This window comes from Pinus tabuliformis, chromosome 2_2, assembly GCF_031772625.1.
Source record: "Pinus tabuliformis cultivar Carrire ecotype Pingquan chromosome 2_2, CPIR1, whole genome shotgun sequence".
NCBI lineage: Eukaryota > Viridiplantae > Streptophyta > Pinopsida > Pinales > Pinaceae > Pinus > Pinus tabuliformis.
The window spans coordinates 859,892,973-859,910,875 of NC_142300.1; the positions used below are offsets into that span (position 1 = coordinate 859,892,973).

General features: G+C 38.7%; 1 protein-coding gene across 1 annotated transcript in view; it reads right to left on the reverse strand.

Moving 5' to 3' along the window:
- Positions 1–17,903, reverse strand: part of LOC149195696 (uncharacterized) — a 101,262-nt gene that overhangs the window by 39,696 nt on the left and 43,663 nt on the right. The window contains 5 exon segments of the mRNA XM_089405408.1: positions 3,657–3,790; positions 3,922–4,069; positions 4,192–4,467; positions 4,777–4,992; positions 5,180–5,397. Coding sequence (XP_089261534.1) covers positions 3,657–3,790; positions 3,922–4,069; positions 4,192–4,467; positions 4,777–4,992; positions 5,180–5,397 — 992 coding nt within the window.

Sequence of the window (17,903 nt, forward strand, 5' to 3'; positions counted from 1 at the left end):
TACATCTTGAAGAACTGGAAGAGGAACTTATAAGGGATGAAGATGAACCAGCGGCAGCAGCCATGCCACCTCCACCATCCAGTAGCAGTGCTCGAGTTCCGAGTCTTGTTCCTTTGCTGTTGCCACCTCCATCTATACCCTCACGTGTAGGGCATGTGCCTTCTAGTTCTGGTCATCGGTCTGTGCAGGAGACTCCTAGAAGACCACCACGACCTGCTTATACTCCTGGAGACTCTCGTGGCAAGGGCCACATGTATATTTACAGTTTACTTGTCTTTTCTAGTTTCTATTAGTTTTCATAACTGTTGAGTCTTGAGTCCTTGACTCTTGACTCTTAACCCTTTCATATCATAATGATATTTTTCGTAAACAATATATGACTGTGACAATGAAAATTTGAAGTTTTAAGTTGGCAGTTATAACTCATTGGTAATGATTGTAAATTATGAATATGATGCTTCGTGAAAGACTAAAGTTGTTTCATTTCATTTCATTATTCATGTTTTATTTTATAACATTTCATTTCATGTTAACAATTAGAACTTAGAACTTAGAAATATCAAAGATATTATTTCTTGTAATGGTTAAACTTAGCTTACAAGTACAACTTTGGTGATCAATGATGATAAATGTTATTTATTGAATTTTCAATTTTTGAAAGCTTGAAGTTGAAACTTTAAGATTGAATTTGATGAATCATGATTCACGAGACTCAATATGTTGCAGTTGTAATATTTATGTTACTAACTTGTGGGCATGGTTGATGAAGATTATAACTTCTAGATGATTGATGTGATATGGTTCAATGATCAATCTATGTTTTTTTATGTTTTTTATATCTAATTCATCATTCTACATGTTTTTGTTGACATATATGTATCAAAAATTAAAAAAATATAAAAAATATATATATTTTTAAAAAATCGCTCCGAGATTCGCTCCCAAACCAGGAGCTTCTAAAAATGTTGCTCCCGCTCCCAAGTAGCATTGATCTTCATAAATATGAAATGTACTTTTTGATTCTTGTAAATTGTAAAATGAAAGAAAATTGTTATTATTATTATTTTTGGAGCATGGGTTTCATGCTCACAATATTTTATTTTATAGGTCAAGCACCCATTGAGTGCTTCTAAGGTTTGTCCTAGGTCAAGAAGCCAAAAGAATCATTGTTATAAGTTGAAGACCCCTTTGGGCACATTCTAACTTGCAAAGAAAATTATTTGTCTTTAAAAGTGTCAAAATACCCTTCAACACCAAGTCGGCTTGGCAGCTGGCAAGTCGGCCTAAACTGAGGAGCCACGTCCACCTTGAGGAGCCTATATAAAGGAGGAAACTCAACCTCCTTGAAGCACATTCACATCTCACTCATTCAAGAGAAGGCAGAGGAAGAAGAAGGCAGCAAAGAAGGAAGAGGACAAGGAAGACTTGATTTTGGGCTATTTCTCTCTCACACGTGCGAAGGAAGGCTAGGGTTTTTGCAGCAAATCTACGGTTCTCCTCTACAAGTTTGACCTTGAAGAAGGGAAGGCAAGAAGGTCAAGCGAAGGTCACAAGAAGCCATCCTCAAGCTCCAGAAGTCGGAGAAAGCCAAGCAAAGGTCTAAGGAAGCCTTGGAAGGCTAAAACAAAGTTCACACATCTGGCAGCAGCAACTGCAGGAGGGCTGAAAATTTCAGGTTTGCAGTGGAGGCCGAAATTCTGCAGCTGGGGGTGGAAGTTGTGCTACTAGAAGAGATTTGACTGGGTTTGACTTGTTCAAGGAAAGCACATCATCCAGAAAGCTTTGACTTTGTCTTGGAGGGTATTGGTCTTGGTATAGAGGTCTTGGAATTCGTCAATTGAAGAATCTATAAGGAAGGGAAGAGATTTGCAGGTTTTCCTCTCAATTGGAGACGTTTTGGCCATGGCTTGCAGCCTAAATTCTGTATTCTTGTTCTTCTTGTTTTGGTAGTTGTTTGATGATATGCAAACATAATAATAAGTAAAGAAGTTAATACAAAAAAGTTAAAATACATCACAGCAGTTATCAAGGAAATAGATTTCTCAAAACAACTAACTAAACATGCATAGCATATTCATTTCATTTTTTATTATAGCCTACATTGCTTTTCTATTAGAGAATATTTTATTTTTATTTTAAGAGGGACATGCATCAACTCCACGTTGAGCACGGACGGAATTACACATCCCCCTCATACTGGGCTGTAGAATGAGCCTCTAGGCTCAAAATGCAAAACTAAGGGGAGGAGAAAGACACGACAATTGACATAGCAGAGCGTGATTTTCTCAATGGCTGAAGAGAAAAGAAGTGCAGCAGTGACAGGTAAATTCTGGAGAAGGAGATTGAGTGAAGGCTCTACAAAAAGGAGGCCGTATCAATTTCTAAGCACAAGTTTTGCAGAGAGGACCACAGCTCACATGTGTGTCGACAGTAGCTTCAGCGGGTCGCATGTGGAAAGAGAGGTTGTGTGTGGCCATACAATGCTTCTGTGGTGCAGAGCTTCTGTGGTGCAGATCGGATTTCACAGGGGCAGATTTGCCAGGGTTATTTGCTGTAATAATTTCTGTCATTTTCTCTGTGGGCTAATTTCCCAGTAAGGGAGCCTCACTGTTTTGTGAATAAAAAGTAAATATCAGTTGCAGAAATTTTGTGTTTGATTGGTTTCCTGTATTTTCCTTCCACTATTTAATTTTCTGAGTTAAAAATTCTATTGTATTTTTCTATTCAATAATTGCAGAATAGTTTTTCTGGGATACAAAATTACTATGAATTAATATCAGATCTGGAATTTAGAAATTAAAAATAATAGAAAGATCACGTGTACAGCTGCTGCAAATGCTACTACTGTACAACCACCAAACAACCCCGCTCTTATCCTTATTCCTGAACTCTGGGGCTCCTCTACTATTCGCTAGATCTGCTCAATTGTATTTTGCTTCTATCTTGTCTTATATTATACTTTGTTAAAACTTTAATTTACCAAAAATCCTAATCTCACGAGATGTATGGTCTGGATTGAAACTAGATCATTAATGTACAAAATACACTTTATTAGACTCCTAGGGACATATCAACCGCAAAACATAATGCTTTCACTTTTCCTTCTGTTAATAACAAAATAAAATTAATTACCCATTTTTCTTAAAGTGGTCACTTTCAAAATGTCTCAAACCACTCCCTGCACATTGACACTGGAATGTGTGCAAGTTCATGTTTGAGATACATTTCTCAATACTACTCTATTGCTTCACTATGAACCTTTAGATCATCAGTGTGAATTTCCAAGTGAATATTTGATATCACTTAGAGATGTATGCAGCTCAGGTGTCCGCAAAAGATGAGAGACTAGCACATTGCAGCTCAATTGTAAAAAGAGTGCAGCCCAAAATTCATGTTAATCAGAGAAGCAATGATGTGAAGGTAGATATAATTGGAAAGCAACATAAACAAACATAATCAAGAACAGCATGCTATTCACAAACAAGATGATAATAAATATAACAGTGCAACTTGTGAGTTATTGCCCAAGATGACCTGAAACATGTCTTTTTGTTTAATCCAGACAAATCAAGAATGTTCTGAAATCGGCAATGAATCTTCATCAAAAGAAAGCCATATTTACACTGAATGGAGTGTACAATTATATATATACATACCACTGATACAAGGCGATGCCTGTAACCTTCATCTAGTCCCCGATAAATGACACCCACATCAATTTCTGTCGTTATGGCATCTAAAGTAGCCAATATGTCCTCAACACTTTCACAATTATTCTGCCAGCCCAAAACTGAAACAAAAAGCATGAATATTAACTTGCAGACTATATTAAAATATACATAGCGAGTAAAAATCAAAATTAGCAATTACCACCAATATTCACCAAAGCACCAACATAGCTATTGAGTATTTAAGCATTACCAGTAGTAAAAACATGTGGTGATGCAGAAAGAATGTGGTGAATGTAGTTATGCTGACCACATCCACCAGTCTCAGGATCACATGTTAATTGATGATTCATCTCCACAAGCTTGAGAAGCTCATCAAGGGAACTTTCCATGTACATTATCTGGAACAAGAATGCTTCTAATTAGAAATACGGATTCACACCTCCAAATGGATAACATAGAATGTGGATTCTGATTTTCTAGATAGTAACATATGATATAAATGGGCATTAATATGGCACACCTTCATTGTCCGGAGTGCACTAGCATTAATGTTGTGAAAAAAAGAAGTGTATCTTAAATGCCGTGACTCTAATCCACAGCAACGGCAGTTCATCTGTTCAGAAATGTCAAGGCCAAACAGACTATGAACAATACATGTCTGGTTTTGGCAATCCCATGATCCAACACCAGCACTCCCATCTGATTCTGTATCTGAATTAGTGCCATTTGAAGTAAAAGCACGGTGAAGGCAATCAAAGATCACTGCTAGCACTTCTGAAGCATCATTCATCTGAGCCTGAAATGGTCTTAGTAATTAATACTGGAAAACTAAATGTGGATCAAAGGTGTACTTCAAACTAGCAATATGAAAGGTTGCCTAACTACTAGTGTTTCCTCAACTTATAGTGCAGATGTCACCCAAAAAGACAAACCAATAAGTTAGCTGCATCATGCACTCTAGAGTCTATACTCCTGTTCTTGTTTCTTTGAACTAGGAGAATTGGTAAAATTCATAAATTCCCAACCATTGCAGTTACAAATTGTAAATCACTAAGAAAAACAAATAAAATGAAACAATTATACTTGACATTTAGCTGATTATTACCTGCTGAAAGAAATTACTCTCAGGGTAGAGAGTACTGAGAGCGATCCTCAAAGAAGTAGGTGCAACAGCTTCCTTGCTCCTATCTATTGTTGCAGAGCTTAAAGCAACAAAGATATTATAGAGAGCACAGACAACACAAGGATCACCTACGTGCACATGGGGAGAGCTTGCTACAGCTAGGAACAACTCTCGGAATCTCCTCAAATGCCATAGTGACTGAACATTCAAGATTATAAATTACAAGCAACACAATCAAATTTAGCATCCCAAATGAATTATATAAAGTAATCATGTTTTCAGCAACAATACAACAATTATGGAGAAACAAAAATACTTCACACACTGAATCGAAAAGAGATGAGTTTCCTCAATGGAACAGCAAAAATGGTATTGTAGTCACAACCTGTATGATGACATTCAAGAAGCAGTTATATTCCCCAACTTCATTCAGCAAACCCTTTCCCAAAAGATCCACTTCAGTCAATGATTTTGTGAGCAAATCATTCGCACTGTATACAGGACCATCTATGACAGGATATCCACCTTCAGCTTTTGTACCATCAGGAAAATGCAAAGAACTATGCTCAGCATTAAAGGTGTCTGCCAAATATCCAACAGACTCTGAGGATTTAAATCAATTAACTGAAAAAGCAAATTTATGATTTTATCACAATAAATGAATCCATCTGCAGAAAAATAACGTCCTCCCCATTGAAGATTGAAGAAAGCGAGAACATAAAATAAAAAATAATTGAGTGTATCCCATCTAATATTCCTTTACAATAAAACAAGGTATCTAGGATGCCTGCACATCTGGCAGTAATGATTTAATCAGGATTACACATGGATTGGATTTGTCAGTGACAAAAAAAAGATTCATGAGTCTCAGCTGGGACGACTCTTCCTTGATGGTTAAAAATCAAAATACCATTTCAAATTTATTCAGATTAGTGTTTCCTAAAAATGTTTGAAAAGGGGTTTCTTTTATATTTCATTTGGGCTTTAATTCTAATCCATTTGTGAGCTGTTGACCAAAAAGGAAAGAAACTACATATTAAAATAGAAGCTAAAAAAAATTGCTACTACCTAAATATTCAACAGCCTATATTCCAGGCAGCCAGAACAGCCTAAATCTCGACATGGCCCAGCAGAAGAAGAGAAGAAGATGAAAAGAAAAATGAAAAGTAAACACGAAGGTAACTAAAAACCAAGTTAAGCTGAAAACACAAAAGCAAATTTGCAAGTCACTTTAGTTTCCAGAGCACACCAACAATAGCCAATCGATAATGTTAAGTTGCTAGGGAAGTAGTCATCTTTTTTCCATCTGAAGATCACGTTGTCATCTTTTTTCCATCTGAAGGTCAGAATGATGGAACTTAATTGTAAGTGTAAACCATTTATATCCACCTGCCACCTATATTTTAGGCACAGTGGAAAGGGAGTTAGCAGATCATCACTTGTTATCGCTTACAAAATAAAGTGTATGAAGAATAGTCTGCATATTACAGCTCAGCCCATAAATGCCCACAACATTTGTTTCAGTGGCAGAACTAGAAGCTATTCACTTTATTAACATTCACTAATATCATGCATCATAAATGCATTCATTAATTAATAGTCACATGTCACTGAGCAGTTTTTTACTCATATTCAGTCAGCTGTAACCCTCTACCCGGAGTTTATAATTTTTTTATGCTCCATTTGTTGATGGCAGTGTAAGAGCTAGCATTTTCATCCTCGATATTCCAAAATTTTGATCATTTTCCTGCAACTTCTCAAATTCCCTACATTTAATAGTGGTAGTCATAGTAACAAGGAACAAAATCCTCAACAAGCAATATGCTACTCATTTTAATAGGATTTTGATTAAAAAGGCACAACAAAGACAAAGAAAGATAAAATAACTTCTAGAAGCTAAAAGATGATTGACAAAAAAAATAATCAGCAAAGTCTTTTAAATTACATGAGAAATTATTCCCTCTGTCCTTGTAGACTTAAACTACTAAGGATACTTAGTATTACACCATATATTGTATAGGGTTTTTGAGGACCATTTCATGACAACTTGCAGCATGACACGATCAACTTCCTATGTACCAGTCGCAGATCTAGGGGTATTGACATATTGCATGTGTTATTTTGGTGCTATTCTCATACTTTACCTAACACTTGTCGGGAAGGTGGGTGGCACTCTTACAAGATGACTTGGCAATATCATTTATTATGCTCTTTTACTCATTTCAGCCTATCAAATTGATTGGTCGTGTTTGTGCCATCGGTGAGTTGTACCATTCAGTGGCATATTGCGCATATTGATATTTATCTTGTGATGTTACAACTTACAATCATTATTTTCACTTGGGCGTTGTATGATGAGTTCAAAACTTTCTAGTTGTTGTCTCCTCTAGTCTGCTGGGATAGTTTCCCAGCAGTTTGCCTAGATATCATCCCCCTTTCATTATCAGCACATAATTTTGCCTAGGTTCCATCAATTATTTCACCACCTTTTCATTCTACCTAGACAAAATTCATATTATGTCCATATTCCATCATTTACCCACTTGTAGAGGGTACATGATCCATTTCATCCATGTTCATATAGCTTTCCTTAATAACTAACCTTTCATTCAACATATTTCATTATATCACCTTTTCAATGTGTCAACATGCCAAAAGTGGTTTGGGATATTTTTTGTTGATTAATCAAGCCTGTGTCCCAATCCTATCAGTTGAAAAGATACATTATTGGCCTATTTTATTGTTGAATTCTAAACGTTAAAGTGGGATCTAATTCCCTACGTTGCAATTTAGAAAATAAAATAAAAAAGGCAAGGAAAAAACAAGAAAAAGCACTACGGAATGCAACTTGCTGTTTATGTGGTACAGAGGTTGAGAGTAGTACTCCCCTTCAAAACACATGTTGAGGCAACCCATATTTTAAAAAAATATGTTATTTGAAGTGCAGTTACCTCTACGTAAATTCAATGGGGTATTTATCCTTTGTTCACACTCACACGTTCCACCATTCTCAACCATTTCATTCATTTGGTGCATATTTCAAGGAGGTAGTTAAGCTTCCATATATTTTTAGGGTTAGTTATGCATGTGCCCTATCCACTTGTGCACTTCCCCATTCATTTAACCATTTTTATTCACCCTATCTTCTACGCACTCTCTCCTAGGTGGTGCACTTCACTAGAAGGTATAATTCATCTTGAAATAAACACAACTAGGTTCTTAACACAATAATTCAGAGGAAGTGAGATGTTAACCAAACTCAATCACACATGACACATACAAATTCTGCCAAATCAACAGTTCTTCATCATTTAATAATCTTAATCTATTTGGGCTCCCACCTAGGATAATGATCCAACTGAGGAGAATACATTTACAACATACCTTGGATCTGATCTAGCTGATAAGGTCCTAGATTTGTCCTTGAGAGTAGTGCTCCCCTTTCACACACATGTTGAAGCATCCCATATTAAAAAAATGTTATTTAGAGAGCAATTACCTTCATGTAAATCTGATGGGGTATTTATCCTTTGTTCACACTCACATGTTCCACCATTATTTGACCATTTCATTCATTTGCCGCATATTTCGAGGACGTGGTTAAGCTTGCATAGTTTTTGAGGGTTAGTTATGCACGTGCCCTATCCACTTGTCCACTTCCCAATTCAGTTTACCAATTTTATTCACCCTATCTTCTTCACACTCTCTCCTAGGTGGTGTGCTTCACTAGAAGGTATAAGTCATTCTGAAATAAACACAACTAGGTTTTATTTCCCAACTAGGTTCTTAACACAATAATTCAGCAGAAGTGAAATGTTAACCAATCTCCACTCACATATGACATACACAAATTCTGCCCACTCAACAGTTCTTCATTAATTTAATAATATTAATCTACTTGGGATAATGGCCCAACTGAGGAAAATACATGTACAACATACCTTGGACCTGATAAAACTAATCAAGCCCTAGATTTGTCCTTGATCTACTTAGTTGATTTAAATCTCCAATGTTGTACCCCTACACCTTCCTTGGTCTCAACACACTTTAGTATCTCACTCCTCAATTGAGAAAATCTCTCTTTCAGTGGCTTGTGCCACTGTATGGTGTAAACTTCTCTGCTTAACCTTGCTTTTATAACTTTTCGTTAAGTGAAATCCCTAACCCTAATCTCCAAAGTGATGGATGGTCAAGATTAGATCTCGCCTCACTTGAGATAAACAATTGAGATTAAAACATAATCACTAAAGCAAATACTTTAATTTTCCTAAGTTTATTTAGCTAAATAGCCAACATAATTAACTATGTGCTTTCTCTAAGTTAGACTTAGGCTAAGTTACAATAGCAACTTACACAATCCTTGAGCAAGTGACATGTTGCCAAAAAATCTAGCAAGCTCAAAGCAAAGCCTCAACGAGCAAAGCCCAAACCTTATTGCAACAAAGAGAAAGGGATGTCATTGTCACCTCAACAACCTTTCTCTTGCTCTTTAGTGGATTTAAAATCACAAGGTTTTCCTAAATCACCTATAAAGATATTCTAATACTATGGCTCAAAGTGATGAGTTTAAAGGTTTAAAGTTGGGTAGAGTACTGGCAAGGCCTAGGATGACCTCATGTCTATAGTTATGGTTCAAGTACTCTATGGCTACACCACTAAATAGGCTGCTATAAGTTACGGCTTGGATGATATCCAACTATATGGCCTTCAATGGCATATAGCAGCATTAGGAAAGGTCTAAGAATGATATTTAATAAAATAAAGGATCAACACCTTCTAATAGAGGTTAGGTTTAGCCTAGCACAAATGACACTATCATTGTTAGGTATGCATAAAGAGCTATAAAAAAGTGGCATCAACCTTATTTAGGGAGATTAGACCATGCCCTATGCTAGATTTTGCTCTTAGAAAATTTATAGAGGCAATCCTTAAATTATGAGCCACTAGCATGCATTTAAATTCAATATTATACAAAACCCAACCCTAAAAACCCTAGAAGCTTCCCTAGCCATTTAAGGGAGAGAAAAAAGGAGAAATTTTAATAAGTTTAATGGTTGGATCAATACACTCTAGACCAATGCCTAATCCTACTAGGGTTTACTGGAGTCTTTAGGGCAAAAATTCAAGGGAGCCATATTGATGTCGTAAGAGGGGTATACCTAGGGCATCCATTTATAAAACCCTAGATATTGCTCTTGTGAGAGGATAAATTAAACATAGGATCTACACATTAAGAGTTTCCCTATAGGCCCTTTTTTCCGCGCAGGGGGGGTGTTGGGGGGGAGCGCAATTTTGCATGCAATTGAAGCAAAATTTTGAAGATAATTTAGCATTTAATAATGGCATAATTGAAACCCTACTTTAAACATAAAGCATGCAAAATTTCAATAATAAGACAATAAACTTACAAATCCTCCACAAAAAAACACTTATTTCAATCCCAGAGAAATGCCTTCATGCAAAAATCACATCCACAAGAAAGTCGCACCAAGAAAGATCACATATTTCCCGTCTTAGCGAAAAAGACTAGCTCGCAGTCTCTTAAGGAGGAAAAGAATTCGATGCGTGATGATGAGAAAGTGAAACGAGGGGAGGCTCTATTTATATGAGACCTATCCCACTCTTTTTACAATAATTCAACTAAGACAAGTAAGAGGTTACAAGCCAAACCAATAGCTAAAAAGCATAACAAAAGTGCCATAAAAGCCCACAAATGTGGGAGAAAATCCTCCTCAAGTATATGTCATCTTCTAAATGAGTTCTAGATGCCACAAAATGTTGATTTTTATAGCTCAGGCAAGTACTTTTGCACAAGCCTTGTGTCTAGGCATGCAAAAGTCACCCACTTTCTCCTTAAAACAATTACTTAAGAGTGAGCAGGTTGCTATTGTAGCTTAGCCTACGTCTAACTTAGAAAAAGCACATATTAGCATGTTGGCTTATTGAACTAAAAGGAACATAGGAAAACTAAAGTAATTTACTTTAGTTATTTTGTTTTGATCTTCACCATTGATCTCGAGTAAGGGGAGATCTAATCTCGGTCGTTAATCACTTTGAGATTACGCTTAGGGTTAGGAATTTAGTTCAATGTAAAGTTATAAAAGCAAGGGTAGAGAGAGGGAGAAGACGCACCATACACCAACACTAACCTCAAGAGGAGTGTGATACTCCAAAGTATCAAGTCCAGGGAAGTACAGGAGGGAGCCTACTAATTCAAATCTGCCAAGGAGATTAAGCACCAATCTACAGTAGACCTGCTAGATCAGATCCAAGACATTTGTCTTTTCTCAGTTGGGCTATTATCCCAAGACTAGATCCCAAGTAGGTTTTGAATCATTGTTAATGATGAACTAATTTGATTGGGCAAAATCTGTGCGCCATTGTGATTGAGATCTGAATGTTTGCTTCCATTGAATTTTATTGTGTTAGGAACCTAGTTGTGCATTTAAATCAGTAGATCATTTTTTCTATTACGAATTTAAGTGTCGGGTGTTAGGCTCGCAAAAATCTAACACAAAAAGGTGTCATGTGGGTTAATGAGTACTCCATACTCCAAGATATATCTCCTAGATCATGTGAAAACCTCCAAAGTGCCTCTATGCCAACACGTCATCTCCATGGTGCCCAATGTCACCCTCAAAGGAGCAAGAGGAGTGGTGTAGCACTTTATAACTCAAGCATTGGGGCTCCAAAGTGATGTGCAAGCCCTCCCCTATCATCTCAAGGATGGCCATCATAATCTGAGCTCCAAAACAAGTGATGTCCATCAAACAATGTCAAGGTCAGCCTGGGGATATCCTAGGTCCACTGGCCACATCATCAATATCTCCAACATCAAGCTTCATAGGCTCAGTGTTTCAACATTTGGGGTTCCCTCAAAATGTCAAGTATCGTGTGGGGTCATCAAATAGCCCAACACTCTGCTATGGATAGGCGATGTTGCATCCACCAAGTAATATACTCTCCCTGCAATGGATAAAACGACCTCTACTACTCTACTAAGAAAGTGGGGCAATCAAGTGACTAGCTAATGGTGGTCCAACATCCAAACTCTATAGATGTAAGGAGGGACAAATCGTGGAGGCATGAGTTACCCCTTTCCTTGGCCTGCTTTTTCTAGCCCTTGTGAAAATTCCAAACTAGAATCCTATTGCAGCAAATGGTATTATTTCTCTTAATTGTTAATTAATTAACAATTTATTTGCTATGCAAATATCAAAATAAACACATTGCAACCTTCACCAATAAAAATTATGCTGAAAAATAAAATGTTGGAAGCTGAGAAATGTTATCACACACTCATAAAATTAACACAATTATTTTTGGACAAAAGTCCCCAGAAAAACCCAATGCGGGAAAACCAATGCAGTAGCTGAGGGTTTTTATTATTATGCAACATTGAGAAATTTTTAGTACAATTGGATGTCGAAATCTGGCAATCCTACGGCTAAAAATACTGGCAAAAATCTAGTGAGGAATTTCCTCACCCCACAGGCAAACCTCGGCACAACCTACCTTCAAAAACTCGACCCTCTGACCCTCTGCATTGCTCTGCGCAGTCTCCTTGACGTCAAGCCTCTGACTGGTCTCTGATGAAGTTGTTCTGCCTTTTGTTGGTTGGGAAAATGCCTCTCCAGCACTCTAGGACTCCTTCCTGGCCTCTGGAACTAAAGACGTCTTTCCCTCTCAGCAAATCGAACTTGCCTCTAGAAGCTACTGTGTAGTCCCTACGTCAACTTCTCTGTGGCTCTTCTTCCTCTCTGCAAATGCACTCACTTGATCTAGAATACTTCCTCCAGCCTCACTTGCTCTGCTCCTCACACGCTACTTCAATCTTTAGCTCTCTCCGACAACTGACTATTACTACTTTGGAAATCGATCTGCCAAGAAATCGAACTACTCAAGTGTCTTCTCCCTCACTACATCAACCTCCTCTTATAATCCTTTGTTGGAGCACCAACGACTAAGATTAAAACATAATCGATGGCCAGGATCATCTCTGGAACGATCTGTGTGAGTTTCTTGATGATTCTCGCCTTGACTTAATTAATATTGATTAATTAACAATATTCCATAAGTTTAGACTTAGGAAATACTTAAAAACGGTTAATAATCTAATTAAGCCATTTCTAGGCGGAATTTCCAGAAACAATTTATGGGTTTTGGAGATCTCATGTATTCTAGCCTCTCCACTAAATTTTGTGGCTAGAACACATCCGATGCAACAAAAACTAACAGCCCTCTGGTGCACCTTCTACTTCCTTATGATTATACTTCGATTTGGATGCATAGATCAAGAGCCCAAACTTGATTTTTAAGATTTAGCATTCAATACCTCTTAATGATGAGGTAGTTTATCGCTCATTAGGATTGGGACAATACATGGGTTCATTTTTATAGATGGAGCATTATGTGCTCAAGGAACCGAGTGATGGCTAATTAAGGGGGTAGAGCCCATGCTAGACTTTTTCCCATCCATCTTTTACATTTTATCTTTTCTTTCATTGTGGCTTCCTTATGCTTTAAACTTTCTTCTAGCTGCATCAACCTCCAAGGAAAAGTTTTCTTACCCAAACTCAAGGATGAGGATGAGAGAATGACAATCCCCTTGACCAATCACCACCAACCTAAAGAATGGAATGGAATAACAAGAAAGATGGAATGTGGTAAGTATGGAATATCATGGACACACTACTTAAATCAAAGCCTCCCCAGTATTGCCCTTCCTAAAACCCTAAGGCCTCAGAGGAGGTCTCGCTACTCTAAAAACATTAATTGAAATCACATGATTACAAAATGGTTGAAGTACCTACAAATCGATGACCCACCTTCCTTGAAGAAGGAAGGTTCAATGGAAGAGAGAAATATGACCAGAGCAAGAAGTGGAGGATCTAAGGTATCATGTCATGTGCTGATCAATATGGCTTGTTGCTGCAAAATCTAACAAGACTTGGAGAGAGAAACCCTAAAAGTTATAAACTAGACAATGCGACAACAATGGGGCAGAGGCCCAATGTCACCTCAGCAAAACCCCCCCTGCTCTTTACAGACTTTCATCAATGGGAGGAGTCCAGCTAGGATGGGGATCACATAAAATAGATATGGTAGGTATAAGGGACAAAGTGATCAAGCTAGGGCTCATTCAAAGAGAGGCAAGATAAAGGTACAAGGCTTCAAAGAAGCAAATCTCTCTTAAAGAAAATCCCTAGAAAAGAAGGCTCAAGACCTAGGGTTTTGAGGTTTTGTTAATGGTGATAGGTATTCACAAGGTCAAGACTCGAGGGAAAGGATTTCATATGATGATAATCAGCTAATTCAAGGCTCATAGAACCTTCAAACAAGTCCTTAAGTTGAGAGAACGAAAGTTAGGGTTTCCCTCTTAGGGCAAAGACCTGGGGCAAGAAAATTTATGGACGAAATTTGAATGGATGCCCACCAAATTGAGAGATCTTATGGCAAATCAAGTCAACTTGATGTTTAGGCTTTCAAACCTCCAAAATTCTTCTTTCCTAGAAATTTGCACCAAGCCCTAGTTTCTCCTCTATCCTTGAAAAGATCAAAATTTAAAGGGAGGAGAAAATGGATGACATTTTAGAATGATCACCAATGACTTGGCCCAGTGCCTTGTCCATTAGGTGTATGGAGTCATGGATGTCAAATATTGGCCAATCTTGCTCTTAAGGAGGCTGAAAATTGATGTCCTAACTTAATTTCCAAGCATTTACCCACTCAAGGAAGAATGGAATATACCAATGTGCAAATCAAAATGCATCTCCAAAAGAGGGCTGAAATGTTGACGTCATGCATGTGTAGGCCTCTAGAGGGCATGCATTGAGGCCTTCTTGTGTCAAATGAAGTGTAGAAGATCTCTAAAATCATGATAGAGGGGTTGGCCCATCTGCCTCAATGCAAATCATCTTATGGACCCCCAAACGTGTTTTGGGGCATAAATTGGGTCTCATGCATCTCATGGGTCTCCATGTGGTTGAATCTTTGTCTCTTCTCCAACGTTGAGGGCAGTGAAGATGGTGTTAGCCCTCCCATGTCTCAATGAAGAAGGCGACGGTTATGCTCTTGACCTGCAAGAAGATACCAAAATACCAAATATGTGAAGAAATATACCCAAAACACAGAACAATAAGAAATAACAGCAAGCATTTTATTATTCAGAAAGGAAAGCAATGTTCACTTGCCTCTTCAAGGGGGCAACCTCCAATAGAGCTAGGCTCAATTACAAAATAAGACGCGATGCTCCTCGAGGGGAGTCTCTATCCTTTATATAGGATTCATACATGCAATACCATGGGTCAATACCATGGTTCTTATTAATACCATCTATCTAATACCATCACCCATTTGCAACTAATTGTGGTCCCTTCTTTAAATGCGGGTCAACCACTTACAATTATTAATATGGGCTTTATTGACTCTTTACTTAACTATAACTATGACTCGGTCCTATTACATAAATAAGGGGGTTAGGGTTGGACCCTAACATGCCCTCCCCCATAAGAATAGCCTTGTCCTCAAGGCTAAAGCTACGGAAACTGCTGAAGGACAGTGGCTAGTTCCCAGGTCGCATCTTCCGGAGAGGTGTCTTTCCACTTGACGAGGACTTCCTTGATCGTGCAGCTGCGCATGTGTCGTTCTCGCGTGTCAAGAACCTGTTTAGGTTGGAGCCAAATTGACCCTTCTTCATCTAAATCAGGTAGACTAGTTTGAATTCGGCAATAGTTCCCAATCATTTTCTTGAGGCATGAGACATGGAAGATTGGATGGATTTTTGCAGTGGGTGTCAAAGCTAGCTTGTAGGCGACTTCTCCGATGCGCTGAAGTACTTGATACGGTCCATAGAATTTTGGAGATAATTTCTGACAACCCTTGTCTTTGAGTGATGTTTGCTTGCAGCCTCAAAAATACCTGATCCCCTTCTTGAAATTGGCGTTCTGAACGATGTTGATCTGCCTGTTGCTTCATGTGGTTTTGAGCTTGATGGAGATTCTCTCTGAGGTGGGCCAGCATGGTTGTGCGGTTCTATAGGAGTTGATCCACTGCTTGTACCTTCGAGCATCCCTTGATATAAGAAGTAGGTGAAGGAGGGAGTTGACCATAAACTGCTTCATATGGAGTCATTTTGGTGGTGGCATGATAGTTGGTGTTATACCACCATTCGGCTAGAGGTAACCACTGTACCCATAGATGTTGCTTTTCTGAAGTGAAACACCTAAGGTAGGTCTCCAGACATTTGTTGACTGCTTCAGTTTGACCATCAGTTTGGGGATGATAGGAAGTACTGAGTTGTAGTTGGGTACCTTGTAGCCTAAAGAGTTCCTGCCAAAAGTTACTGGTGAAGATCGGGTCACGATCAGAGACAACGGAAGTGGGCATGCCATGCAATTTGAAGATCTGGTCCTTGAAAGATTGAGCTACCAAAGTTGGTGTAGGGTGGGGTAGGGCGCAAAAATAGGCATACTTAGAAAGTCTGTCCACAACCACCATGATGACTGACTTGTTGCCTGACTTCGGAAGACCCGTACTGAAGTCCATAGAAACCTCCATCCCGATTGAGGCTGGGATGGGCAATGGCTGTAATGTGCCTGGGGATTTCACTGTTTCTCCTTTGTGGCACTGACATACGTCGCACTCAACTACAAAAGTAAGAATGTCCTTTTTCATGCCTATCCAAAAGAATGAACATCGAGTGCGAGCATAAGTCTTCTGAAAGCTTGAATGCCCTGTAGTGGGAGATGAGAGCAACTCCACCAAAATGCGACTTTTGAGGGTGGATGTTGGTGATATCACGACTCTGTCCTTGTAGAGAAGAATCTCATCCTGCTAAGAGCAGCCCGCTGTGGAATTTGGATCCGCCTGCAATTTATTAATGAGTTGGGATAGCAAAGTATGTGAAAACCATTCCTTGCGAGCCTCTTCAATCCATTCTGGAATGGGAAGGGAGATTGCGAGCAGGGTGCTTTCCTCCTCAAATTGGTGTGATAACGCATCTGCTATGACATTTTCGCGCCCTTTCTTGTAAATTATCTCATAATCATATCCTAGCATTTTGGCGAGCCATTTATTTTGTTGTGGCGAGGATAGGTGTTGCTCCAAAAAATATTTAAGGCTTTGATGGTCTGTGCGGATTTGGAAACGTCGCCCCAATAAGTATGGTCGCCAGGTATCTACTACATGTAAGATGGCCATCATCTCCTTCTCATAGGTAGATTGTCCCAGATTTGTCCCACTTAGTTGTTGGCTAGTGAAGGCCAAGGGTCGACCTTCCTGCATTAAGACCGCCCCAATACCCATACCTGAAGCATCACATTCAATCACAAAAGATTTGGTGAAGTCGGGTAGTGTTAATACGAGAGTGGAACACATGGCATGTTTGAGAGCTATAAATGCCTGTTGCGCTTCATCATTCCAGAGAAATGAATTTTTCTTGAGGAGGTGAGTGAGGGGTCTAGCAATGCGACCATAATTGCGGACAAATTTGCGATAGTAGCCCGTGAGACCCAAAAATCCTCTCAAGCTCTTCAAGGTCTTTGGTTGAGGCCAATCCTGCATTGCCTGGATCTTTTTGGGGTCCACCCTGACACCTTCACGCCCCACAATGTGGCCCAAATACTCAACTTCTTCCATGCCAAAAGAGCACTTGGACATCTTGATAAATAATTTATGCTTTCGAAGCAGTTGCAAGAGCAGATCTACATGTTGAAGATGTGTGGCCCAGGTGAGGCTGTAGATGAGGATGTCATCAAAGAAAACAAAATTTTCTGAGATATGGTTTGAGCAGGTGGTTCATGAGGCTCTGAAAAGTGGATGGGGCATTACAAAGACAATAAGGCATGACCAGGAACTCATAATGGCCTTTATGAGTTCGGAAAGCAGTCTTTGGAATGTCTACTTCTTTCATGCGAATTTGGTGATAGCTCGAGCGAAGGTCGAGCTTAGTAAAGAATTGAACCCCATTTAATTCATCCAGCAAATCATCGACAACCGGGATGGGAAATTTACCTATGACCGTCAACTTGTTGAGGGCCCTGAAGTCTGGACACATACGCCATTCCCCATCTTTCTTGAGCACCATGACCACAGGCGATGAATAAGGA